Here is a 26,046-nt window from a genome sequence, read left to right as displayed (position 1 = left end):
GAGAACAAGAAGAACGAGGGGACGAAGCGCTGATCATCGCTTCGTCCTGTCATCAGTTGTGTTCTTGTGCTCTGTCTTTGCGCGCTGAGTCCCGTAAACATGGAATCAAACCAACTAGCCCAACAAAAAGTACTGCCATAAGAAATGCTGCGTGCCGGGATGCAAGAACTACTCATACCGGGGCTGTCGCTCCAACGGTGAGTATCCTGTTATGCTCACTCCTCGAGAAACGAAACGTTTGTTTGTCAGGGCATGTGCATGTATTGTTCGAGACGAAAATCGTTTGATTCATTTAGGAAATGCAGACCTCAAATACACATTGTTACGCTGAAGCCAGTTCTCCATGAATGCAATGTTATGTCGAATTCATAGTCTCCCTGACGAAACCAAATATGAAAAGGCTACCTGCAGTTCTCACTAGTGTGCCTATAAACACGGAGTACAATGCAACAATTGTAAACAAAGTAACTTATGTGTTACGACGAGACGCACAACTTTCGGCTGTCCACTCCGGTAAGCTTTCCGCGGGGACATACAAAGTCACTAGAAAATACCATGTACCCTGCTGCTTCTGAGTCTGGCAACTATATGTTGGTTAAATTCCCAAGAATCATTGCGCGCAAGAGAGAGAAGGGAGCGGCGTCAAAGGAGGTTGGCTTGCGGAGGCTGCGCGCGCTCCTTCCTAGTTCTTTTTCTTCCTCCATGGTTACATCATAGCTGCGTGTTGCCCTGGCGACGCAGAAGAAACGCGCGCACGTGCTGCATGCTGCTGAGCTTTTGTTATATTTGGCGGGTCGTTCCCTGCAAAGCGCATTCCAATGTTCGTATACGTCGAGTTTGAGTCCAACCTGATGACGGCTGTGGTCGAACACACAGAGATTCGGCATGTGGACTGTAAAACAAATTCGTTTAACCCAATAGACGCAGATGACTTCGACGCCGGCGAGACGTATCGCGTTCATAGGTGCTACGGAGACAACTCGGACTGTGAATTTCTCAACGCCAAGATCATCCACATGACAGGTAAGCTGCGAGACGTGGCCTGAAATGAATGTAATGAATGTCGGCAATCATAATCGATAGTCTTACATAAAAAGGCGCTTATATAATTGGCTGTGGCTAAAGGTACGTTGAACGGACCCGATCAATGGTCTTAAAGGCACGTCCGACGGACCCGGTGCGTTTTTCTCCGGGATACGTCGGATGGATCCGGGATATATTTTTCAGAGGTACGGCGGACGTACCCGATCAGGGGGGACCCGACGCGTTTTTCTCCGGTGTACGTCGGGAAAGCCGGTACGGCGGACGGACCCCATCGGTCAGGTTTAGGCCCGACGGACCCGATGCATTTTTCTCCGGGATACGCAAGGTAGATGGACCTTGGGATACATCGGAAAAGCTGGACGGATCCGAGACCCCCGAATGTGTGGTTGTAGTGGTTGTAGCAACAACTTAATAATTATTTTATTTTACCATCAACGTTTACATGATGGCGTTTACTTGGTAGCGATAGGGCGATAGCCAAATGTAGTCAAATCGAAGTTGATACGAGGTGTGCGAGGTGCAGGAAGTCATGTCAAAGTACGAAGAATAGTACAGTGGCAAGAATAGTGCCTATAATGGGTGATAGACTACGTTATGGCATGATGATAGGTTTACGTGAGTTGGACCTAGGCAGGGCGGCAAGCACGACCGGAGCGCAAGCGCATGTAATCGCGGCCAGTCCGCGGCTCGCACGCCCGCTGACTTGGTCCTCGTAGTCATGTAGTTTTGATTCTTCAAAATTTTGTCACTTTCATCTGTGATGAGATGCGTCACGTAACGCGTCGTTTTCTGCTCGTATTGTGGTTTAAATGTGCATTGCGGTGCTGCAAGTTCTACATAATACAAGCGCCGCTGAAAAAGCTGGGTACCGCCGGCGTGTCTCTAGCCCAAGCATCACGTCATTTTTGTTTGCTGTACGACTGGAGGTGTAGGCGCCGGTTTGTGCTTTCCGTGAGATGCTGTGATGTCCGGACAGGAGTGGTGTGTGAGACTACGAGAGTGCTGTGATAAGTGCGCCGATGTCCGGACGGGGGACGGAGTGTCCATTTATGATCTCCGATGTTCCACGTACATGTCAGTGTTTATTAGGTGCAGTGGTAAGTCCAAAAACGTCGCTTAAAGAGAGCGTCGTGGGAATTTTTACATGCGCTGTGCAACAGTCAGAAGTAATCGACAATTTGTTATCAGACTGCACTACAAAGCTCAAAACTCGAAAAATTATATTTATACAAAGTACATGCTTATTGTTTACATTTGTGCGTTTTGAAGCCTCAAAAAAAAAAATTAAACGGTAATATTTTAATCTGGACTTGCACAAAGATGTTGGGAATGCACATGATACAGTTATTGCATGTTGGAGTGGACATAAAATTAAGTGCCCAGCCCACGCCGCCGAGATGCGCATTACTACAGGTGAAATATATCAGGCTTCTGTAAAATATTAGCTGCCTGGCACAGCACCTTCCGGAATGTTCAGGCTTTGTACTATTGTTGAAGGCCACTTTATCATTAATAAATGAACGAATATACTTTGTGTTAATGACTAACGCTTTTTCAATGCATTATGTTCATTTTATTTTGCTTTTTCATGCTAGACGAACACAAATGGCACACTTTTAAACTTGTCAGTCCAAAGCTGAATATGAATATCTGCCATGCATGTGACAGCTGTAATGCTAGAAAGATTGACGTGTACAGGATGTACGTACATGCTGCAGCATCTCAGCGACACATTCGGCTGCTTGCCCGAAGGTCATGATATTTAATCCCAGTGATGGCAGCCGCACTTTGTTGGAGGCAAAATGCAAATGCATCTGTTTCCTGCGAGATGTCAATGGAAAGTGCAAAGCCCAGGCAGTCAACTTAATCTGGAACTCTCCACTACAGTATTCTTCATAGCTACATACGTCACTTTAGGGTGTCACATGCCACAGGTAGGGTGTGTTGTTTTTTAGATTTAGTAACCTCTCATCTATGCTATGCAACATTTGGCTAATTGTAGTTCTCAAACAGCTGTCGAAGATGAAACCGAAGCAGTTCTTGGCATGGGTTCCTGCTTGGATTAATTTGCTAATTGCAGTTCTTTGAAACTTGCATCAATGCTGGACAGTTCAAATAGCAGGCTGTTGAATTACAGGGATCATGCATTTCAGTTCTGACAAATGGAATGCACAGGTGCCCTTAGGCAAATACATAAGTGGGTGTATGATTATGATGCATATCAAGGGTCGACAGAAGGCCATGTGGAGCCAGTATGGTATTCTTCATGAAAGCTAAAATAAAATTGCACAACAGCTGCTGTCCCATGCAGAAAAAAAATGGTCATTTTGTGTATGATGTGATTAATATCTGGTTTAGCATCCAAAATAACTACGGCTATGAGGGACGCAACAGCTGAGGGCTCTGGTATATACTCGACCACCTGGGGCTTTTTTACATGCATCTGCATCCTCATTAACGATGGTCTCGGCCATTCTCGGTGCTATCATTTTTCTCACCTGCAAGAACGAAGAAAATGACAAGCCTTGAGCAGACAAAAAATTAGGGAGACACCTAATCTCGACCTGTAAGGGTACGATGCATCAGCGTTAATGGCTCTTGTCTGTAGATCCCACTGTGGATTTCCATTAATTTACATGCCCTTTGCTACAAACCTAATCACTAATTCCTTAATTCATGTCTCTGTTATCTTACACATACTCATTAGCATACGGTCTTAGGCTGCCCTGTTATGTGATAGACAACCTGGCATAGACCTCTGTAAGCCTCACGTTAACCAAACTACAAACATGCCTTCATCGCCTTTCTTACTCGGAGCTGAAACGTCCCAGAACACATTTCAGTATAACTTTGTAAGCTTGAGTTAACAGCTCCTGCCATTCGTGTGGCCTCGTGACATTTGTTTTTTGGCACTTTTGGCTTGTGCACAGGGTCCATCTGTTAATCATGCTGGTTAAAATGCATGAAAAAGATATTTTCGCACAAACATTAGTGGCAGATGTTCAAGCGGTGCACTGCAGATTCTGAAATGTATACCTATGCAAGGATGGCATTATCACTTAACATCACCAAGAGTTCTGTCAGTACCTGCAGTTACATGCAGTTCTGTCAGTACCTGCAGTTACATGGCATTTCAATGCCCATGAAAGGACCACCTCAGACAATGGTTGTTACCACAAGACCTGTTCTAACAGCGTGCTGACACCTTTATACTGAGCCATGGAAATATATGCATACCTTAGATAGCTCATGATTGTGGGTCTCATTTATTTTTATGACTTCCAAGGAGTTCCTGTTGTCAGAAGTCCTACATTTTATGAAAGCGGGACAGGGTAAATATGCTGCATAAAGATACCAAGCAGCTTGTACAAAGAAAATTAAGAGTGAAATGGCAGAAATTTTAAAATAAACAACAAACTACACTTTGTCAAACCTGTCATCGAGGAATGGAAATCATGCAGTCATCAAAAACATATAATGGAGGGAATTTTAGGTCATCTTCACAAAAGACACACCCACACCTGACACGCAGTTTCATACTTATGAAAGAGGACAAACAAATATGCAAGGAGTGTGGAGCTAAACTAACAATAAACCATATCTTACATGTGCGCCAGACTCGAGAAAATAAGTGGAAAACATTTCGTACAATTTTGCAACAGATCCCTCTCCATCCCAGCATGATCCTAGGAACATTGCTTCATTTTCTCAAATGAAGCAATGTTCCTAATCGAGCTACATTCCAATGAATATTTTAGTCCCCCCCCCCCCCATTACACACAAAATAATTAAACCTTGTTCTTGGTACATGGCAGCATTAGTTGCTTATATAAAAATCAACACAATGCCGTAAAGTATACCTTGGTTAGCTATACTATATGAGATAAGCTTTCGGTCTGGTGTGGCACTTATTCACGTGACAGGGCTGTCATGCGTGTCTAATGTCCCTGCAATCGGAAAGTGACCTTTTCCAAATTCTAGCATAATTTTAAGAACCGTGAAGGTGATTCTACAGATCTCTAAAGACGTGCGGGTGTTTGGTTTCGACTGGAGTACTTAACTGTTTTATCAGCGTCCGCCTGCTTTGTTTCTTGAAGACAGCCTGGAGTGAGAGTGTTAAAGATAATACATTTTTGAACATTTAGATCATTTCTGAAGGCGTTGCTTTCCATTACGGGGCCCACAAAAAGCAGCTGAATGTCAAATGCCACATAGGTAGGCTTTCTAGCAAGACAGCGGTGTAGCATGGAAAATTGCTCCGCCGGTCCAGCGGTGGCCACGGACTTTAAAGGCGAACTGTTCGAACTTAAACTACTGACCACACCTGAAACACAGTTGTGAATGCTATAAAAATCCGTCTTCTCCTCGATCATTGATACGTCCACAGTAGAGCATTTATGCGCCTCAGGGTAGGTCAGCCATGGGAACACGGATGCATGGTTGTAGCAACGATCGCTTGCATGACACCCTCTGCAAAATTCCAAGAATCAGCTTCTGAAACGAAATGTGCAGCGCACATTTTCTACTGCGTACCAAAATCCGGCGACGCATGCATATCTCCCGCTCGTTTCAAAGCTGAGGCCGTTCAGTCAGGTCTTGCTAACCTCGGGCAGGTGGGTTTTTAAACTACATGTTCGCAAAATTCAATGATGAGAAAAAGGTATGCAGATTGAGCACTTGTCTGGCCATCCCCTAAAGTAATAGTAGTAATGCACTTTATTTAGGACTCAAATTAAGCATCTAACAGGTCGGCTGCCTGTTGTACCAAGGCTAGTACCAATGAACATTGCGGTTTGTAGGAAAGCGGATCATTCACGCTTCCGGCTTTCCAGTTATGTACTCATGTATTGCGGTGCAGCATGTCTTCGCCTCGACGAGTCAACGTGCAGCTTGCTGCTGTAGCGACGTAGGCTTCTAGTAGATTTGGCATGTCTTGCCACGACTCTGAGGTAGAATCTAAAGGAAGGATTTAACTAGAAACATCCTATTTCATCTGTCTGCATGTGAGGAACGAGCATATGGCATTTCACATACAGCGTATACACATACTTTGGACTGCCGAATGTTCTGCACGACGAGGTGTATGTGTTGCGCCGGCGCTCGATCTTTGGAGTTCGATGCGGGATCTAAGACAGCGTGAATGCTAGAAATAGCTCGCTTGCATTACGGGCAGATCGAGGTGACAGTTTAGTGCGAAGCGAAAGCTGCTAGTGAATGTATCTCGATGCCAGCTGGTGGAGCCGGTGCAGTTCGTCGTATCTCCTGCAGCTATGTGTGTGACAAGTGATGCTTGCCGTACACAATCCTGAGTGAAGACCGTGATTTACGTTAGAATGGGCGAACTCTTCGTAGCATCTCGTCGAGAGATATTCACGCGTAGCAAGCAGAATGCAGACATACGCGGTCGACGTGCATAAGCCTGTATATTGACGTCCACCGTATCTTTACAAGAATCGAATGGGTACGTCGAACGTATCTTTAGACACTTCGTATATAATTTACCCGGAATGTATGCCATGTGACTACTTTGCGGATGACAGTTGACAGTGCAGGCGTGCTTGACCTTTTCATTGTGTGGACCGATTTTTGTACCTAACGATTTCAATCTGAGAGTACTATAGTCGCCCGATCTGGGTGGGTCCCCCGTAAGTCATAGTATAAACTTAGCTGATACAAAGCGAAGGTCGCTGCAGTCTGCTCCACATGACAGACGGGAGTCGCAAGCTGCTAACTAGCGCATAAGTCTTAGTGCGGCCAGTTATGTTTTTGTTTTATCGCACACTTTCTGTGGTTGATATCCTATTTATCAACACCTTGTTTGCATTGACACCCGGCGCAACGAACACGCGAGGTAGAGGGACCGCTTCAGCTGCTAGCAGTGCTTAAGGGCGTGCATTTGTGTGGAAGAATGGTTTTGTTTGTTGCCTCAAAGTGTATTTCCATTTTCTGTTACTGTTTTGCTTAATTTTAGGCGACCGTTTCATACCCAAACTCATTTGCTTTAGAAAATGAGTCTAGGTGGTAGTTGGACTCGGTGCCTGTCTTACGGGTTTTCCTCGCTTGATGCCCTAGTCAAACATGATATTGATTCGAATAAACTGGCATCATGCGCAACAATGCCGGCCTGGAAAAAAGGTTCGTCTCTGACAGTGTGGCAGTATCTTGCCTTGTGGATATATATATGCCTCTGGCTTCAAAGTATCCTCATGGCATAAATTTGGAACTTATTAAAAATGCCAGGAACTTGAAAAAATGCATCAAGGGCTTCTGCTGAGGCTCTGTCCAATCGCAGAATGTCACTGTGTAGCTGTGTCTTGTGGGGTCCCAGCTTTCACTATGACAAGCTTTTTAATGCCTCAAGGGCAAAGGTGGAGTTGCTTTAACATGCTTCTGATAAACAGGAGTCACTGTCACTTCCAACACGTTAATTCTCTAACACACCCATGTTGTCCTAAACTTTTAATTTGGCCTTAAGTAGCTTAATATTGAATTAAAACAGATTTCATTTTGGGGGCTTAACATCTACTACTCAGGTTATGGGGGTCACCATAGTGGAAGGTCTCCCAGCAAATTTTACTGCCTAGGGATGTTTAACTTACGCTGATATCTCATAGTATGTGGACACCTTGTGCTTCAGATCTGTTGGAAACATAGCCACTGCAGCAGAGACCGAACCTGGGTCTCCCAGCTAAGTAGTCGAGTACTTTTACCACTGAGCCACTGCGGTAACACTTAGTGAGATGAATAGGTTAAATGTGGGAAACCTAGTCAACAGCTTTCTTAAAGGTTTAATTTCCTTTTTTGCAGAGACACTGGAAGAACTGGTCAAATTCAAATCAAAGCGACCGAAGAGATGTGTCAGCCAAGAAGAGGTCGACCCTCAGGGGCCCAAACAAAAGGTAAAAGCACATTGAAATAAATCAGCTAGCATTTGGGAAGTGGGTTTTCTGCAAAATTGGTGTGCATCTCTTGGAAGGTTGCATCTGTACTGACTGAACATTTTTGATTACTTCTTTAGGTAGGCAGCTTCTAGCATGGGACCTTGGTGTGCCATATCATGTTTTTTTACCTATGGTGCTCTTACGATTCGTTTCGAGTTTTGCGATTGCAGGGCATCTTGGCAACGGTTATTGTAGTAACAGAAAAGCTGTTGTTGCCATGCGTGTGTGGATTACCAGTTTTTGTTCGCCCTCTGATGAATTATAGCCGAACTCGTAACAAGGTACCTGCTCTTTGTATGTGCTATGCTAATTTTACAACTTGGCTTAAGAAATCTCCTGTTTCAAGGGCAACGAACCTAAGGTGGCCTAAAAAGAATTTAGTGCTATCTAGAGTACACTGATAAAAAGTTGCACTGTCAAAGTACACAACTGTGCACAAAATGGCGTAAATAGGGCTAAACAGTTTCTGGCTGACTGATTATATCACATTACCAAACTGCTCTTCGCAACTTTTACTTGCATGCTAGGAGGAAAGATCCATTTAAAGACTGACACTCATACTGAGCATGTAGATAGCATCAAAGAGATGGCGATGGAGTCACCAAAGGAGGTGACACATCAGGACCCAAACCATAGTTTCCAGCAGTGGAAACTTTGTATGCAACAGTGCACAGACAGGAGAGGAGATTCTATGCAAGATGATAGCGGGAAAATTGCATAAGTGTGCAGTACAGTCGAGCCTACTTATGACGAACTTAAACAGTCATATGAATTTCGTTTGTTGTATCCGAAGTTTGTAGTAAATAGATTTGCCTACCTCAGCTGGCAAAGAAGCAGAGTTCAACATTTGTGGCGTTTATTTCTTTAAGGAATCATTCGTGAATGCGTCTTTCTTGAAAGCAAACGATTATGAGCCGCTTTCTAATCTGTGCAGCATCATCATGTGCTGGTTACCGAGACTCCAGCTACTTTATGAATGAGATAGCACGCACATAGATTGGCCTTGAGGCCCGTTTTATAGCAGGGTTGACACTTTCTCATGTTGGGGAGGGGATACGTTATCTGGGAGACGCTATCTAGTGTCCTCATTGGTGGGAAGCGCACTCTTGACTGCGGGTCTCTCTGTTTGTTATAGTGGTGTGGCCACATATGTTCATTTTATCTGAGCCCCAGTACACATTTGGTGGTAGCTCCACATTTGTGTTGGTTCTAACTGCAGTCATTAGATTTGAGCTCTACTATAGCGTGTTTTTTTTAGGGAAGCAAAGGCATAGTACCTCTCTCCCTTCTAAGTGAACACCTGAACAGCATTGTCAGGGACGGGAGGAAGGGGAGAGTGAAAGAAAAAAAAGAAAGTGCCGAAATAATTTAGACATCATGGGGATCTCATTGATTCGGAGCGGAAACGGTCTAGATAACTTCTTTGGCTAGTGCAAGATACAGTAGGTTTGAAATCTCGCAATGTGTCTTGCCACATATCCAGATGAACAAGAAATTCGACTCTATGAAAGAATAACACACATCAAAGCAATGCACAAACATGGAGGGAGGAAACAGCAGAAGGAAAAGAGCATACATAAAAACAACATGTATCGAAATAGCACTCTATATAAAACAGCTCAGCAAAAAACAGTAGGATGACAGAGCAGCTCAGTATGCGGCAGCGTTCCTCTAAGTGTGTGTACGGCAGAAGTAGACATTATGTATTCCTCTCTTGCTTGGTCTTCGACGGTGCAGTTTTATCTGTATTATGCAAAGCAGAATCTGGGAAATGCCATGTTACTGAAAATTAGCCAAACCTAATCCAAAATAAGATAGCCAAATCTCAATATAACCAGTCATGCGGGACTGCAAGAAAGCGTTCATTATTTTTAAATATTATTGTAATGAAAAATCTGAGGTTATAAACCAGTGGTCAAGCCTAGATATGAAAATGACATACCTTGGCTGTAGACATGTGTGCAGACAAAAAAAATCTCAAGTAAAAATTGCGCTCTGACTTCAAACTGATTTATTTGAAGAAATCAGTTATTTTCTTGTTCCGCATGCAGCACACACAACCACACACCATTACAACACTGCAGCACATACACCTTACACTTTACGCAGCACCTCTTCGGGTAAGCAATAGAGGCTTTACAAAAGTTAGCACCATCTAGTGAAAGAAACAGAAACTGTGCGCGGCGGCCATGTTTTGCTCAGTCCGCCCGCGCCTCCCATCGAGTACGCTGTCAACGTGCACCTTCGTAGAACCCGTGCATGCACCGTAAGGTGCATTGGAATGCTCACAAGAGATTGTTTCATTTTCTAACATCGCAGCAGTCGCTGTTAGCTCCAAGCTCTACTCGGAATGATGCCAGCATGTTGTTGCGTGCCCTTCCGCAGCCAGCGCACCGTCGTAGACGCGCACGGAATCAAGGTATACGCGTGTATGCGACCGTTCGTTTGCAGTCCTAATCGGCTTTACAAGGGTCACTTGCATCATGTAAAGCATTACTGCACGTCCCTCTGACTGGGAGCTAGCTCACAGAATGTGCTATCACCTAAAACAGCAAGGTTAATTGTTTTGCGCGCGGTTTGCTAATTCACAGCTGCCTGAAATTCACTGGAATTTTTAAATATGTCGCTTTCTTGTTTATTCCCTATTTCAGAAAGCAAACATTTGAGCCGTAATCTCATATGAAAGCGCTGACATTGGAAGCTTCGAGTAACTCGGGGGAGGAAAAACTCGGCTGAAACGAAAAGAAATTTGAAAAGTCAACTCACATTACTGCGAAGTGTTTGTGCTTTGTGCAACTGGCTGTGTTCATAAAATTAGATTTATATTATATCATATCGTTATAGAAAAATTAGGGGGTCACTTAAGCTCCGCCGTTAAAGGTATAACGCGATAGTGTCTCTCTCATACACACACACGCACAGTGTTTTTTTTTCTTCGCACGTTATATTTTAGCTCTTTTATTTATTTATTTATTTCTTTTATTTACCAAATACTGCAGGCCCTAACTGGGCCCTAGCAGGAGGGGCGAAAAGAATACAATGGAGTGAAATACGAATTCATCAACGACTCGTAGAGCAATTTGTAACTGCGCTCGGCAGCGCAGCCGGTGGGCCCCGGCACGTCTCGGCTGTCAAATTACGCTTCTAGGCGTCTCTAACAGAAACCGCCAGAGACCGAACAGAGGTCCAAGCACAGCACCTAGTGTTAAAACGTGAAAAGCACGAACAGAACGGCGAGCGCTGACGGACGGACACAAAGCGAACGGATCTAGAGCGAACAAAATATGGCAGCCAGCGCGGGATCAGGGTGCCGCTCACGGTTGCCAGACGTACTTTTGTAAACCCTCTATTGCACCGAGCGATGAAAATACAGACTTTGCCCACACACAAAAAAACATCAGAGTTCGATATGACCATATCTTCAGTGTTCCCGGAAGTTTAAAAACCTTGTCGCCATCTTTCAAAATGATTTCGGCGGTCGATCTGCAGAGGCCGATTCGCATTTTACCTGTGTAGATTTTTTTGCAGCAGAAGCTGCTCTTATCTTATCTTCCTGGCACCTTAGCTGGCTGCAATTATCGTCAGATCTCGCACAAACTTCGCAGTAAGATATCTCGCTAGAAAAAAAAAACACTTTCCCGCATGCGTGAATGGCACAATTATGCATGACTGACCCACGAACGACATACAACACAAAGAAAACGGCAGGCCACAGGTGGCTAGGCCTGCTGGCTACTGCATATTAAACCACAGTTTTGTGATGGCGCTAGGATTTGGCGCTAGATATGCTGGTAATGATAGCTCATGGATCATACACATAAAAATGGTGGTTTCTGTTTCACGGGAGAGTTGCGAGCTGCAGCGCTGTTAATTTTAGCCGAATTCGTAAAACTGATGTTCGTAGATTATAGAAGAAAAAATAAAATATTTACATTATTCTGAAATATACGCTATATTGAAATTTGTAATTTTGAAATATTTTTATATTGAAAACATGAAATTAGTTGGGGATCTAATAAAATTCGTTAATTTGAAAATTTTGTTCGTATGGTTTTCGTAGTAATGAGATTTGACTGTACCACGGACATGTTAACATGGTTTTCATGGTTAACAAGGCTTCAGTAAGCAGTGAAAAGAGCGAAGTTTGCTGAACAGACTGCAACTCGCCCAGGTTTTTGTTTTGTGGAGACAGTAAATCATAGCGCTGTTGCTTTAATTTATCAACAAAAACGGTAATTTTTTCTTGCAAATGCCACTGCCGTATGAGTTTTCCTTTCCCTCCTCAATTGTGACAGCGCTTATTTACTTGTGCCACAGTGCTGAATAGTACTGGGCTGCGCTCTTTTGTCATCTTGGTGTTTTGTGTGTGTATGTGTGTGTGTGCATGTATGTGCGCACGCCCACGCGCTGTTCTGCTCTTCTTTCATGTCTCCGCGTTTTGAGAAATTTGAGATGGCAAAAGTGCAATGCAAGCTTAATAGCGAGATAATATGTTTATTTAGAAAGAGAGGTTGTTAGGCCTAAATGGAGAACAAGGATTCAAAGAGTTACTTGCTAGACGTTTCAAGCTTTCAGTATTCACACACTCAAGTAATTCGACGTAAGCATTGAAAGCAAATAAATGATTTCAGTGTGTAATACAATTTGCAACGTCACGAAACAGTTATGACCTTTCACAGTAGTCTGTTTTATGGATAGTTGAAGGATTCATTTAGTATGTTCGAAGTGTGGTTGGCTTTTCATTCACGGCACCTATACGTTGAGAGATAGTTTGTTTATGAGCATGCTTTTGCGATGTGTAATGCTGTTTTACCATTGCAATGTTCGTGTTGTTTTTTCTGCCGTTCCATGCTCTTGTCACACACTTTATTGTGACGTTTACATTTCTAGGGACTTCATGCCTCGTGCACGCCAGCTCAGCGGCTGGAGAGAGATCACGCTGAGCGGGCACAGAGGCAGCTACTGATCGAGCGTGCCCTGCACGACTATGAGGCAGAATCGGCATTGGAGAATGCTCTCAAAACATTGGAGAATAGGCTGAAGGCCATTGAAGATCAGCTGAGCCAAGCAGAACCAGGCGGCCGGAGACAGAGTTCACAGTCAGCGGCGGACAGCAATGACAGCGTGCCTAGAAGCGACTACTCAGTCCTCCAAAGGAAGTACGAGGTCTTGCAGCGGGATATCAAGGAGCTCCAGGCTCATAACTCTGAGCTTAAGAGAAGGCCAAAGTCTAAAATTTCTCAGAATGGTGAGTGCTTTGGGCAATCATATTTATGGTTTCTGAATGGCATGAACTCTTTGTCACTGTTGACACTTTCTTGGTTCTGGCATCATCTGCTCAATTCTGGCATGAAGCTTTTGCACCCCGTGGGTCGCATTGAATATAATTGGTACTTGCTTGAGGGATGAAGGAGAAAAATTTGTTTCGGAGGGGCCTGACAAGCTTCCAATTTCGTTTGTGTTAAAGGGGACAGACATGAGCCAACTCCTGGAGCAGACGTTCAGCCGGGACGGCCTACACGCTCCAGGAGACCTCCGTTACGGCTGAACTTGTGATGGGTGAGTCTTGGTGGGGTCCCAGGAAGGAGAACGTAGCTAACATGGCGTCGTAATAATTGTGTTTATTGTTGCTCATGTGGGTCCTACTGTTAATCACTTGTTGGGTGGCTCTGCGGAACACCCCAAGTGGAAAACAGGAATGGGAAGTGATCCATTCATGAACATAAAGAGGGAGATGCCAAGAGAATGAAAAACTGTGTAATAATGCATATAGCTTGATTTTGTATGTGTTATAATGGTGCTGTTTGTGTTCTGTATATGTGTTTCCACAAGAAATAATACAATAATTCATCTGAGTATGGATGAGAGCATAGTAGAGTGAAGTGAGCGTGTGTAAATTAAGGTAATTTTGCATCTTAAGGGCCATCCTTATGCCGTATACTGTTTTTTTTTTGTAAGGCAGTTTATATGTCTGTTGAATGCTATGTGGCAGTCAAAGTCTATGCCAAGAAACATCGCATGATCAGTAACAAAGTGTATGTGAGAGCTAGTTAAGAGAAATATGTAAAGATGCAGGAATAGTCTTGTCAGGATGAAAAGACCACAAAGCTAGATTTAGAGGCAATAATATTAAGCTTCTTATTTCGGCACCAGGTTGCTAAGCTTGCTGCATTGGTATTCATGCACATGCCAGGTGCTAGAATGGTAGTATTATCGACATATAATGTACATTAAGAAAAGTTCGGCGTTGTGTATCGCACTACTGCCACCGCTTCATTCGCCGCTTCCTGTATAGCACTTTCTGTCTGGCCTGAGCATTGCAATCGCTCAACACCTCATCCCCATGACTCTTCAGTCTAGCATGTACGAAGCTGCGCGAGGACACTGAACTCTCTTCGCTCTCTGTCTCGCTCTATCCTGTCTACCCCGCTTGTATGCTTTCGTTGCAATAAACAGTTTTGCCCCAGACTCTCTGGAGAACACATCACTGGCGATGAGGATGGGATTGCAGCAATCCCGAGCTTGCAAGTTCAGTCAGTACTGCGCGTCAGGCAAAGCTGTCGACACGGCAGCGCTTGTGCCTTCGGCCACGATGAGAAAATTCTTGCCCACCGAGCCCTCCACCTGGCCAGTCTACTTAGAACGCCTCGAGTTCTACTTTCGAGCCCACGACATCCAGTTTGATTAGAAAAAAACAGGCTTTCCTCTGCAGTGTATGTGGCATCGATGCGCAAACCCTGCTGCGCTTGCTGTGCACACCCAAGGCACCTTCGGAGGATTCCTTCTCAGATATCATTTTCAATCTCCACGCTCACTTCATCTGGAAACCTTCCGTCACTATGGAACACTTCAGCTTCAACAAGAGAGACCAGCAACCTGGCGAATCGGTGCCGGATTATCTCGCAGCTCTGTGACTCTTGGCCCGCCACCGTGAGTTCGGAGATTGGCTGGATGAGCTTCTTTGCGACTGCATAGTCTGTTGCCTGCATCAAGAACCCTCAAAGATGTCTCCTGGCTGAACTGGATCTCAAGCTGTCTAGGGCCATCCTACTGGCACCTGCGGCAGATGAAGCAGCCACCAAGACAGATGAGGTTCGCCGCTCGAGGGTCCCCTGGGAAACGCATCAATTGCAAAGGAATCCCAAGTGCCCTGATGTCAAGCCAGCCAACCATCCTCCGAGCCACCAATGTTGGCATTGCACCAGCGAGCATGACGCATGTACAGGGTCGTCCACTTCTAGCTATAACACGGTCACTGCTTTCAAAGCAACATTGCGCCCGACGTAGGCATATATCGATGCAAAGCGATGCGAGCACAGAAGGACCTGGGCGTGTTGCTTCACATGGCCTGCCACTAAGCTATATTGCTTGGCCGAGTCGGACGCTGTGACGCTTTGAAAGCAGTGACCGTGTTATAGCTAGAAGTAGACGAGGCTGTACATGTTCCTATCATTCCACCATCTGTCACTACTGCGGCAACAAATGACACATCAAGAAGGCCTGCAGAAAGAAGGCAGCAGAAGAAAAAAAAACTTCCAAGCCTGGTCAGCGTCGAAAGTTTTCCCGCAAAAACAAGTACTCTCGTGGACGCAACCATCAAATTTTGCAATCACCTGATTCAGCTCAAGACGTAGACTCTACGACTCCAGATAGTTTTCACCGTGAAAATCAAGACCACAAGTGTACGGGTGGTGCCAACTATGGCACTTCTCCAGCATTCGATATGCATGGATGTCCTGATAAACAGTAAGCCTCTGACCAGGGAGAAACTTCAGCTGTCAAGGTAAGACATAAGGCCATCTTCTCTACAGCTGCGCTCATATACAAAGAAAAGCTTAGATTGTGGGATCATTAGAAGTTGCCGTCTCATACAGAGTGAACAGCACTCGTCTTCACCTTCTCGTTCTTCGAGGAAATGACACCAGTCTGTTTGGGAGAAACTGGTTTTCTGCGTTGGGAATATCACTCTGCGAGATAAACCATGCATCTCAAATTAAAGTTCCACTTACCTTGTTGAACGCCGCCTCTGCATACCCAGAGGCCTTCGCTGAAGGACTAGAGAAGAGCTAGGGACCGTTTGTTTGCATCGAGCTCAGGGCTGAAATCACTGCCATCTTCATGAAAGCATGTGAATTTTCGGTGACTCTGCTGCCGAAAGTGGACGAAGTCATCGACGTTCTTGTACAGGAAGGCGTCTACTAGCTCGTGCGTTCCTCCCAATGTGTGGCACCGGTAGCATGTGTCGTTAAGAAGAACGGCAAGATCAGGCTGTGTAGTGATTACAAAAGCACCGTTAAACACGAAATCAATATTAAAACATATCCTCTTCCAACCATCGATCAAATTTTTTCGAACCTTGCTGGATGCACTGTATTCTCACAACTAGACCTCAATCAAGCCTATCAGCAGCTTGCCGTGGACAGTGGCACAGCCGATCTCCTAACGGTCAATATGCGCCGAGGACTGTTCAGTTACTTGCCTGCTCTTTAGAGTGTCGTCCGCAGTAGCCATATTTTAGCGTTACATGGAAGAGCTCCTCTTGGGACTACCTGGGGTTCACGTGTACTTGGACGATATAGTGGGAGGTCAGGATGCCTACGAGCACAATGCCTGCGAGCTGGGCTGAAGCGCATAAGGGACGACAAGATTCGTCTGAGCGGAGAGAAATGCACCTTCGGCACGCCAGAAGTAACCTTCTCTGGATACTGCATTGATGCTGCCAGTATTCATCCAGCCGAAGAAAAGGTCGAAGCACTTAAACCCAGTCCAGAGAACAAGCAGCAACTTCAGTCTTTCCTCGGACTGCTAAACTTCTGTTACAAATTTTGCACGGTGTAGCTCACACCCTCGAGCATCTTTACCGCCTGCTTGCAAAGGACCAGACGTGGAGACTGTTGTGGGCGCCACTGACGACAGCGCCCCAAGCGGCAAGCTAACCAGGCGGACCGCCGGGAGACCCCGGCATGGGCAACCGCGCCAAGCAGAGCGAAAACGGGTGCCAGTACCTGATGTATAAATCAACAGTTTTGCTTGTTATACCGGCTATGTCTGCCACATGGTGGCAGCGGTGGGATAACCAACGCAGCGTGACACCCAGAAGGACAGCGAGCCCAATGTAAACGGTCACAGTGTCATGCCAGACACTCGCGGCGCGAACGAAGAGCACGCGAGCGGCTCTCCGAGAAGGATGTTCAACCCGCTTGCCGTGGAACTGCCGACAAAGCTCGATTTCTGCAAGCCCGAAGATTGGACACGATGGCACCGCAGGTGGGAACGCTACCGACTCATCTCCGGTCTGACAGGACAGGACGAGACGACGCATATCAACACATTACTCTATGCCATAGGCGAAGAAGCGGAAGATGTGCTTGCTGCTTTGAAACTGACAGACGAACAGATGGCATCATACTCCGCCGTGGTGAGTGCTTTTGGAAAGCATTTCCTAACTCGAAAGAATGTCATCTATGAGAGAGCGCGATTTAACTCTCAGAAACAAGAGCACCATGAAAACGTCGACGCATTTGCGACTGAACTGTTCAAGATGGCCGAAAGATGCGATTACGGAACTCTCAAAGACGAACTGATTCGGGACAGGCTCGTGGTCAGCTTGCGAGACGTAAAACTCAGCGAGAGCCTGCAGCTTGGTGCAGAACTCACTCTTGAAAAAGCAATCACAGCTGCCTGCAATTCAGAGCGTGAAACATCAACGCAAGGAAATTCACTCCATCGAACAGCTAGCTCTCGACATGGGAGAAGTTAGCGGCCAGACAAACGTCAAAACTCACCGGAACGAAGCGAAGGTGCCTTTCAAGTCGCGCCCTCAACATACGCACAAGACGGGAGATGAACGCTGCAAGTGGTGTGGTGGTGTGCGTGACCACACGAAGACACAGTGTCTCGCGATAGACAAGACATGCAACCAGTGTGGGATAAAAGGCCACTACGTCCGCGTCTGCGTGTCTAAGCCGAAGGACGAGACCTCGAGTATCCGACAACGACCAAAAGATTTCGGAGAGCTATATCTAGGCGAAATCAAAGTGGGAGTGAACACGCTTTGGAGGATTACTGCTACCGTGAACAAATTGCCTTTTACCTTCAAGGTCGACACCAGCGTGGATGTGACTGCAATCGCACACGACCAGTATGACAGAACCGTCATGGGACCCATCAAGTCAACGCAACAGCTGTTGATAGGCCCAGGCCAGACAGCAATAGCCACTGTTGGCTACATCGATGCAACAGTCACCTGGCGCAACACTGAAGTCCAAGAAGCAGTCTTCATCATCAAAGGATTAAAAGAACCGCTGCTCAGTCGACCAGCTATAGAATCACTTGGGATTCTACAGCGTCCTCTTGAGCTAGACGAAACCCTCGCACAATCAACTGATGTCCCCAACTTCTTGGCGTCATACCCAAAGCTAACGTCTGGGCTTGGAGTCATGAAGACTGAGTACCGCATCAAAGTCAAAAAGGATGTTGAGCCGTACGCAGTCAGTTATCCTAGGCGCGTGCCTCTTCCACTGCTTCTACTTGTGAAGAAAGAACTAGAAAGGATGGAAGACTTGGGAGTCATCCAGAAGATCGAGCAAGCAACCGAGTGGTGTTTTCCAATGGTTGTCGCACAAAAAAAGAACAATGAGCTGCGCATCTGCGTGGACTACGGTCAACCCAACCAACAAATAATATGCGAACGTGTGCTCATGCCTACAGTGGACGAGTGTCTTGCAAAATTAGCAGGTGCAACAGTTTTCAGCCACCTAGATGCGCGAGCAGGGTACTGGTAGGTGCTACTGTCCAAGGACTCTCGCGAATACACAACCTTCATCACACTAGCTGGCAGGTTCCAGTTCCTGAGGCTTCCCTTCGAAATCTCCACAGCACCAGAGTTCTATCAACGAGAAATGCTCTGCGTGCTCGAAGGACTAGATGGTGTGAGTTGTCTACAAGATGACATCATTGCCTCAGGGAAGACAACTGAGGAACACGACTACAACCTACTGCTGGTGCTGAGGAAGCTGGAAGATGCAGGTGTTACCCTCAACATCGACAAGTGCTCCTTTCGACAAACAGAAGTAACGTTTTTAGGACACGTCGTAAACTCAACAGGAGTAAGCGCCGACCCAGAAAAGGTCAGGGCCATAGTCCAGCTCGGTCCACCATGTGATGTGCCAGAAGTCAGGTCTTTGTTGGGCTCTGCAAACCACCTAGCGAAATTTCTTCCAGAGTTAGCAGACTTTACGAAGCCTCTCAGAGACTTGCTCCACCAAGACGCCGACTGGCACTGGGGCCCAGCTCAGCAGCAGAGTTTTGACAAACTCAAGCAAGCTTTAAGAAAGACGCCGATTCTCACTCACTACAATGCTCAGTCACCTCACAGTGTCTGTGGATGCTTCCTCATACGGTCTTGGGGCTGTACTTCTACAGCAGTCGCACGAAAATCTCCTACCTGTGGCATATGCATCACGTTCCCTTACGGATACAGAACAAGGATATGCCCAAATCGAAAAGGAGGCACTGGCAATCACATGGGCTTGCGAACATTTCCGCAAATACCTGCTCAGATCAACCTTTCACGTGGAAACGGACCACAAGCCGTTAATACCGCTGCTGACAACTAAACGACTTGACGAGCTGAGTCCTCGCCTTCAACGTTTCAGGATGCGCCTCTTGGAGTATGACTACACCATGTCCCACACTCACGGCAAAAAGCTGTACACAGCTGACCTTCTGTCCCGGAAGCCATCTGGGAAACCAGCAGACAAAGAAAGAACTCTCGAGAGTGCTGCGCGCGAGTTTGAAGAATTAGCACTTGAACAGCTCCCTGCTTCAAACCAAATGCTGGGCAGAATCAGGGCAAGCATCCAGTGAGACGAAACACTTTACAGGGTGGCTACCTTCTGCACTACATCATGGCCAACTGTGCATGGGCTATCACCTGACCTAAAAAGGTACGTCGAGGTGGCTAGTGAGATTTCGCTCGTTGATGGTCTGCTATTTAAAGGCGACAGAATAATCATCCTGCCAAACATCAGAGTAGAGGTTCTGGAAAAACTCCATGCAGGCCACTTGGGCACAACAAGGTGCCGAGCGAGGGCCAGAGAATGCATATGGTGGCCAGGCATAGGCAAGCACATTGAAGACTACGTGGAAAAGTGTCCAACTTGCAGAGAGCACAGAAAGCCAGAAACAGAACCCCTGCTTCTAACCCCATTGCCAGCGCACCCTTGGGACACAGTTGGCATGGATCTCTTCATGCTGGAGGGGAAAGAGTATGTTGTAGTAGTAGACTACTACTCCCGATTTTTCGAGCTAGAACAGCTGCCGAGGACAGCTACAGAAAACATAGCCTTAGTCTTGGAGCCAATGTTTGCACGGTACGGTGTTCCACGGACAATACGCACAGACAACAGGCCGCAGTTCACTTCCACAGAGTTCAAAGAACTAGTGCATCACTAGGGGAGCCTCACACACAACCTCAAGCCCTTACTACCCGCAGAGCAATGGTATGGCTGAGAGGGCTGTGCAGACAACAAAGCAGCTTTTGAGGAAGTCTTCCAACATACACGAAGCACTGCTTGCCTACAGCGCCACACCCAGCGTGGAAGGGTTTTCACCAGGAGAACTCTTAATGAGTCGTCGTCTGAACACCACAGTACCAACCACTTCGAAGCTACTAGCCCCGAAGTGGGACGACAGCGAATTCAGACAAAATAATGAAGCCTACAGAGTTCGTGCAAAACGATCATACAACACCCGACACAAGGTACGGAGCCGAGAGCGCTTACCACCAGGCACAGCGGTGCGCATCCTCTTTGGAGCTGCATCACACGGCGTGGTAACACAGCTAACATCAGAACCAAGGTCCTACGTTGTACAAACCGACAGAGGACAAGCAAGACGTACAGCAAGACACCTGCAGCCATTGCAGGACACGAGCACCACAAGAAGTGGACGTGTTTGTAAGCGACCAGAACGCCTGGACCTGTGAGATCAAACCTTTCAAGAAAGGAAGGTGTTGTGGGTGCCACTAACGACAGCGCCCCAAGCGGCAAGCTAACCAGGCGGACCACAGGGAGACCCCGGCATGGGCGACCGCGCCAAGCAGAGCGAAAACGGGCGCCATTACCTGATGTATAAATAAACAGTTTTGCTTATTATACCGGCTACGTCTACTACAGAGTTGATGGCAAGAAGCCGACGCTTTCAAGCGCATTGAGGAGCTCATACAGACATCCGATGTTATAGTCCATTACGATGTGCACAAGCTTGCCTGCGATGCATCTGCCTACGGCATAGGATTTGTCCTTAGTTGCGAAGACACTACCGGACAATAATCACGTATTGCATTTGGTTCCCGTACTCTCAACTCGACTGAAAGGAACTATTCTCAGACAGACCAAAAAGCTCTGGCTGTTGTTTCCGGCTTCAAGAAGTTCTATTAATACCTTCGTGGCAGACATTTTAAGGACCACAAGCCACTGCTGGGTTTGCTGCATCACATTCGTCCAATACCTAGCGTAGTTTTGCTGACGATGCTTGGATGGAATTTACTCCTCGCACAGTGTGACTATGAGTTGATCTACCGACCAGAACATAAAATGGGCAACGTTGATTCACTGAGCCGCTTGCCACTACCCTTAACAAATGCCAAAAGTCCTATTATGGTAGATGTCCTGCTGCTCGAAAACCTCCCAGAAGCCTTTGCGGATGCATGCAAGATTGCTTAGCTGACAAAGAAGGACCGTGTGTTGTCGCAGTATTCAAGTGGATTCGTTTTGAGTGACCAGCAGAGGTAGAGGAGCAGTTCCAACCTTAGTTCGTGTGCCACTATGAACTTTCCTCTTACAGTGAGTGCATTCTGTGGGGCTTCTGGGTCATGATTCTGCCGCAACTCTGCGTGGAAGTGCTCCAGCTACTTCACTCATCACACCCAGGAGTCGTTCACATGAAGAGACTCGCGCGAGGTTATGTGTGGTGGCCAAAACTCGACAGTGATGTGGAAGGCACCGTCCGTGCGTGTGAGACCTGCCAAGAATCCAGGTATGCTCCACCGCTTGCTGCAATCCATTCCTGGGAGCAGACTACAAGACTGTGGTCTAGGCTGCATGTGGACTTTGCTGGACTAGTCCAAGGCAAGACATTTCTTATTGTCGTGGACTCGTTCTTGAAATGGCTAGAGGTCTTGTGGTGAAGACTACTTCAGCTGCAGTTGTTCGAGAATTCAGAAGCATGGACTTCCCGACGTCGTCGTATCCAACAACGGTACTTTCTGCGTTCATGCGAGCTGAATTCCAGCAATTCCTCTCCAGGAACAATGTTCGTCAAGCTTTAGTCGCACCCTACCATCAGTCTTCTAACAGACCAAGCAAACAAAGAAAGCTCTTAGACTACTGAAAGAGGGTGACGAACTTCAGCTGAGTCGTTTTCTGTTCCAGCAGCCCTTGCTGTCCTGCACGACTACAGAAAAAAGCCCGGCAGAGCTACTGTTCTCACGTCAGCTAAAGTCTGCCCTAGACTACTTGCACCTTGATTCTCAGGAAGGTGACTCACGACACGGCCAGCTGTCGCAGAAGTTCGGCACTACACCAAATCGCAAGTTTGTGCCTGGTTACTCAGTTTTTGCTTGGAATTTTTCGCCACATGGCTCTTGGTGGCTTCCCACTATCATCTGCTCCTGCAAAGGACCTGTGTCCTATGAAGTGAGACTACTCGACGGTGCGTTCTGGCGTAGGCACGTAGATCGCCTTATCGATCTTCCTTGCCGTTCACTCAAATCGAAATGCCTGAGCTGCACTCCGTGTCAGAAGAGCAGAACGAACAACCCGCTTGCACTTCGGCAGAGGCACCAGCCAACTGACTCCCATTCTTACTTTGCTTGCATTTATCACCTGGACCCGGATGCAGCTGATCCAACTCAGGGAACTTAGATGCCTCCGACATAATTCCTCCGGCAACCGACACTATTCCTCTTCTCACCTCCGACACTACTACGCCTAGCAATTGGGTGGGAGGAGTGTTGTGTATCATGGTACTGCCGCTCCAACTGTGTATCGCACTACCATCGCTCCAAGCGGCGCTTTTCGTATAGAACTTTCTGTCTGGCCTGAGCATCGTATTTAGCTCAATACCTCATCCCTGCATCCCTACGGCTCTTCGGTCCTAGTATGTACGAAGCTTCACAAGGACACTGAACTCTCTTCGCTCTCGCTCTATCCCCTGACTGTCTGCCCCGCTTGTACGCTTTCATTGCAAAAAAAAAAAAAAAAAAAAAAAAAGTTTTTCCCCAGACTCCCATTGGAGAACACGTGTTAAGGCAAGATGGCAGATCATTATCGTATAAAGTATAATGTATAGTCTACAGCATTTCCTCCACTAGTAAACGAATTTATTTTGTAACCTCCCTGTTCCTAAGGAAAAGATTGCTCATTCTTGTTTTATTGCATTTCAAGTACTTTTTTGCTCGGAACAGTAAATGCTTATGCTCTCTCTTGCATATGTTGAAGTGACATACTAGTATCATGAAATTGCTTTGTACTGCGGCAATTATACCTTCTTGCTCTGTCTTTTGCCTTTTCTATTATTTTTCTGAGAAGAAATGATTTTTTTGCTGCAGTTATAATTGCTTGTTTTCATGACTTCACCTCTTTTGCTGCCTGATATACATTGTCATGTGCACAGGAAGGAGGGAGTGCCGCCCACCTTAGTCCTCTAAGTGGATGCCAAGTCCTCCCAATACCTTTACTCTGTCAGACCTATGTCATGATTTTTAAAAATGCAGGGTTTTGGCGAAGTGCGTTTTTTGACGATATTGGCAGCCAAGGACCCGTGATGTTGCATGTCAAGAACTGCTTAGTACTTGCCACTTTTACCCCTGGAAAGACAGGCACTCAAGGAACTGTCATGAGAAGTGCCTTGTCTCGTCATTTTCAACTCGGCATCCATTGCGAAGCTTGTTTTGTTTTTTTTAAGCGTACAATATTTTGCATATGTTGTAACTCCATCACATCGAAAGAAATGTTTTTATAACCGTTCCTCATCTTTGTGCTGCATTTTGCCCTTATGAAGTGGGAGGAGGGTTGAGGGAAAGGGGGTGTACCATGGCAAAACTTTGCTCCCGCTATTGCAGAAACCTGTGCATGCGTATGCAAATGTGTCAAATTACTATTGTCCTTTCTGTGACAGCTAGAAAGCCTCCCCGAGATACTAACTCGAAGCTTGTTCACATGTGTGCCGTTATTATGTGTGTAACACGCAAAAGATGTGTAATGGGGCACAAAAACAATTGAAACATTAATAATGCAACCTAGGAGCTCAACATGAATTGAAAATATATTTTCATTTCTTTGCAGTGCTTGCCTTATTTGTTGTACGTGGATCACTGCGGCTTTTATTTGTGACGTCTGCACCTTTGTGTAAGAAGGCAGTTATTAAAGCAATGCTGCCTTGAATACACTTCAATCTTGTGACAAGCTTATCATGGAGATGCGATGCAAAACCTTGAGAATAAAAGAACATTTGAATAATTATTTGTCATTGTTGTATAGTTTTTTGGTTGCACTGGTCCACAATGAAAGCAATTTGCAGTTGCAATCATACAGTTTAATTTGGTTAACAATATTGGCGTTGCTGAAATCAAGTTTTCTTTTATGCAATGGTTATCGATGGTGACAGCTAGATTCGAGAATGTAAATTGCTTGCTGCAAGTCTTGGAAACAGTTCAAGCCAAAACACGTGCTGGGCAAAATTTTCATTCCTTTGCTTTTATTTGTTCTATACTGCAGACTGTATGCCATGGTTTAAGCAGGAATTTTCTTTTTTTTTTCTTCAACTCTGCCGAATTGTGAAAAAAGTTTTTAAGTGTGCATCTGCTGTGTGATTGTTGATGCTTGCATGAAAAATTTATGGTCATGCTTGTAATGCTGCGTATTATTCCGAAGTTAATTTTAAAACAAGCTCTGATGAAGGTGAAATGACTTGCTTACTATATAATAATCATTGCCCAAATGACAATAAGATGTGTACCGTGATCCGCGATCCGCTACCGTGATTTACCACCGCTCATTCCATTGCGCATGCCCAGATACCCTTGACGCCGATAGATGGCGCCACATACTAGATGTCGGCACATAGACCTGCCGCATCGGGACCAATCGGCTTGTGCGCCCCGCCCGCGCACAGCAGCGGGTCACGGTGGTGGATCGCAGATCACCGTAAGCTAAATATCTCTATTGGCAACAGGGTTACCAGAACAGTGATCTAATCTTTAACTACTAAGCTTATTTCTCTTTAATTGTTTACATACTATACAATAATACGGTTTTCACCATGGGGTCTCTTACAGCCAGAGTCACTTTGAGACATTAAAGCCCACAAACCATTTAAATCACTCCAGCATCACAGTTCTGACCTGAAAAAAATTTGCAGAGTTGAATGACCTAGCTTTGGCCGAACATGTGGCGCCGTCTGGGAGGCGCCGCTGTAAAAGTTAGCTGTCTGGATCCGCAACCGTGGGTAGCACCGACGCTGTGTTCCGATTTCATTTTAGTACCCTTAAGAATAAAAAAATAAACACCGACTGAAACAAGGGCCTGTACTTAGTCATTTCGAATCTCATTTCAAATCTCATATCGCACCCATTGCTTTTCGTTTCGGCTGCGCATTTCCCACGTTTTTTCTTTCTTTTTCTTGTACAGTACTTTGCTCTATAGGTTTCTTTCAAGAATGCACGAGCGATCGCTTGTTTGTATCGAGCGCGCAGCACGCGAAAAACACACACACACACAAAAAAAAACGTGTCTTTTTTTTTTTTTTACTTCTGGACCCAACTCGAGCTCTAAAAGTTGTAACCAGCGCTGACAGGTATTCGGACACGGCCTGTGTTGTAGAGAGCGTGGAGCCTTCCTGCCCAACGGGAGCTTTTTCTTTTTTTTTTTTTCTAGCAACTTGCTAATGATAGTTTCCAGCTGTTCTTGGCGCTCGCTTTTGGGAAGCCTAGCCTGACGTAGAAGCACAACATGGAGAGCGAAGCACATTGCAGAAGTGCACGCTTTCTGACTTGCCA

At 45.9% G+C, this 26,046-nt stretch overlaps 1 protein-coding gene across 2 annotated transcripts; it reads left to right on the top strand.

The window, feature by feature from the left end:
* Nucleotides 1-631: 631 nt before the first annotated feature.
* On the top strand, nucleotides 632-24,522 carry LOC146176749 (uncharacterized). Of its 2 annotated transcripts, none has more exons than XM_084582947.1 (5): nucleotides 632-1,023; nucleotides 7,852-7,943; nucleotides 12,876-13,233; nucleotides 13,453-13,544; nucleotides 24,335-24,522. In XM_084582947.1, the coding sequence occupies exons 1-4, from the start codon at nucleotides 819-821 to the stop codon at nucleotides 13,539-13,541; spliced, it is 744 nt and encodes a 247-aa protein (XP_084439073.1). In that variant the 5' UTR covers nucleotides 632-818; the 3' UTR covers nucleotides 13,542-13,544; nucleotides 24,335-24,522. The 2 variants fall into 2 exon arrangements, with proteins under 2 accessions (XP_084439073.1, XP_084439075.1); XM_084582949.1 differs by lacking the exon at nucleotides 632-1,023 and adding an exon at nucleotides 1,554-2,141.
* Nucleotides 24,523-26,046: the final 1,524 nt, after the last annotated feature.

The sequence above is a fragment of the Amblyomma maculatum genome, chromosome 10 (genome assembly GCF_055883805.1).
Source record: "Amblyomma maculatum isolate TAMU_Amacu chromosome 10, ASM5588380v1, whole genome shotgun sequence".
NCBI lineage: Eukaryota > Metazoa > Arthropoda > Arachnida > Ixodida > Ixodidae > Amblyomma > Amblyomma maculatum.
The sequence above is the reverse complement of the archived record's forward strand: the minus strand, read 5'-3'. Positions and strand labels throughout refer to the sequence as shown.

What these genes read in the sequence shown, in the direction of transcription:
- LOC146176749 (XM_084582947.1), top strand. Translation starts at nt 819, where the DNA reads ATGTTCGTATACGTCGAGTTTGAGTCCAACCTGATGACGGCTGTGGTC. An exon ending in CTCAGGGGCCCAAACAAAAG is followed by an intron (nt 7,944 to 12,875) that starts GTAAAAGCACAT and finishes TTACATTTCTAG; the next exon opens with GGACTTCATGCCTCGTGCAC. An exon ending in GTCTAAAATTTCTCAGAATG is followed by an intron (nt 13,234 to 13,452) that starts GTGAGTGCTTTG and finishes TTTGTGTTAAAG; the next exon opens with GGGACAGACATGAGCCAACT.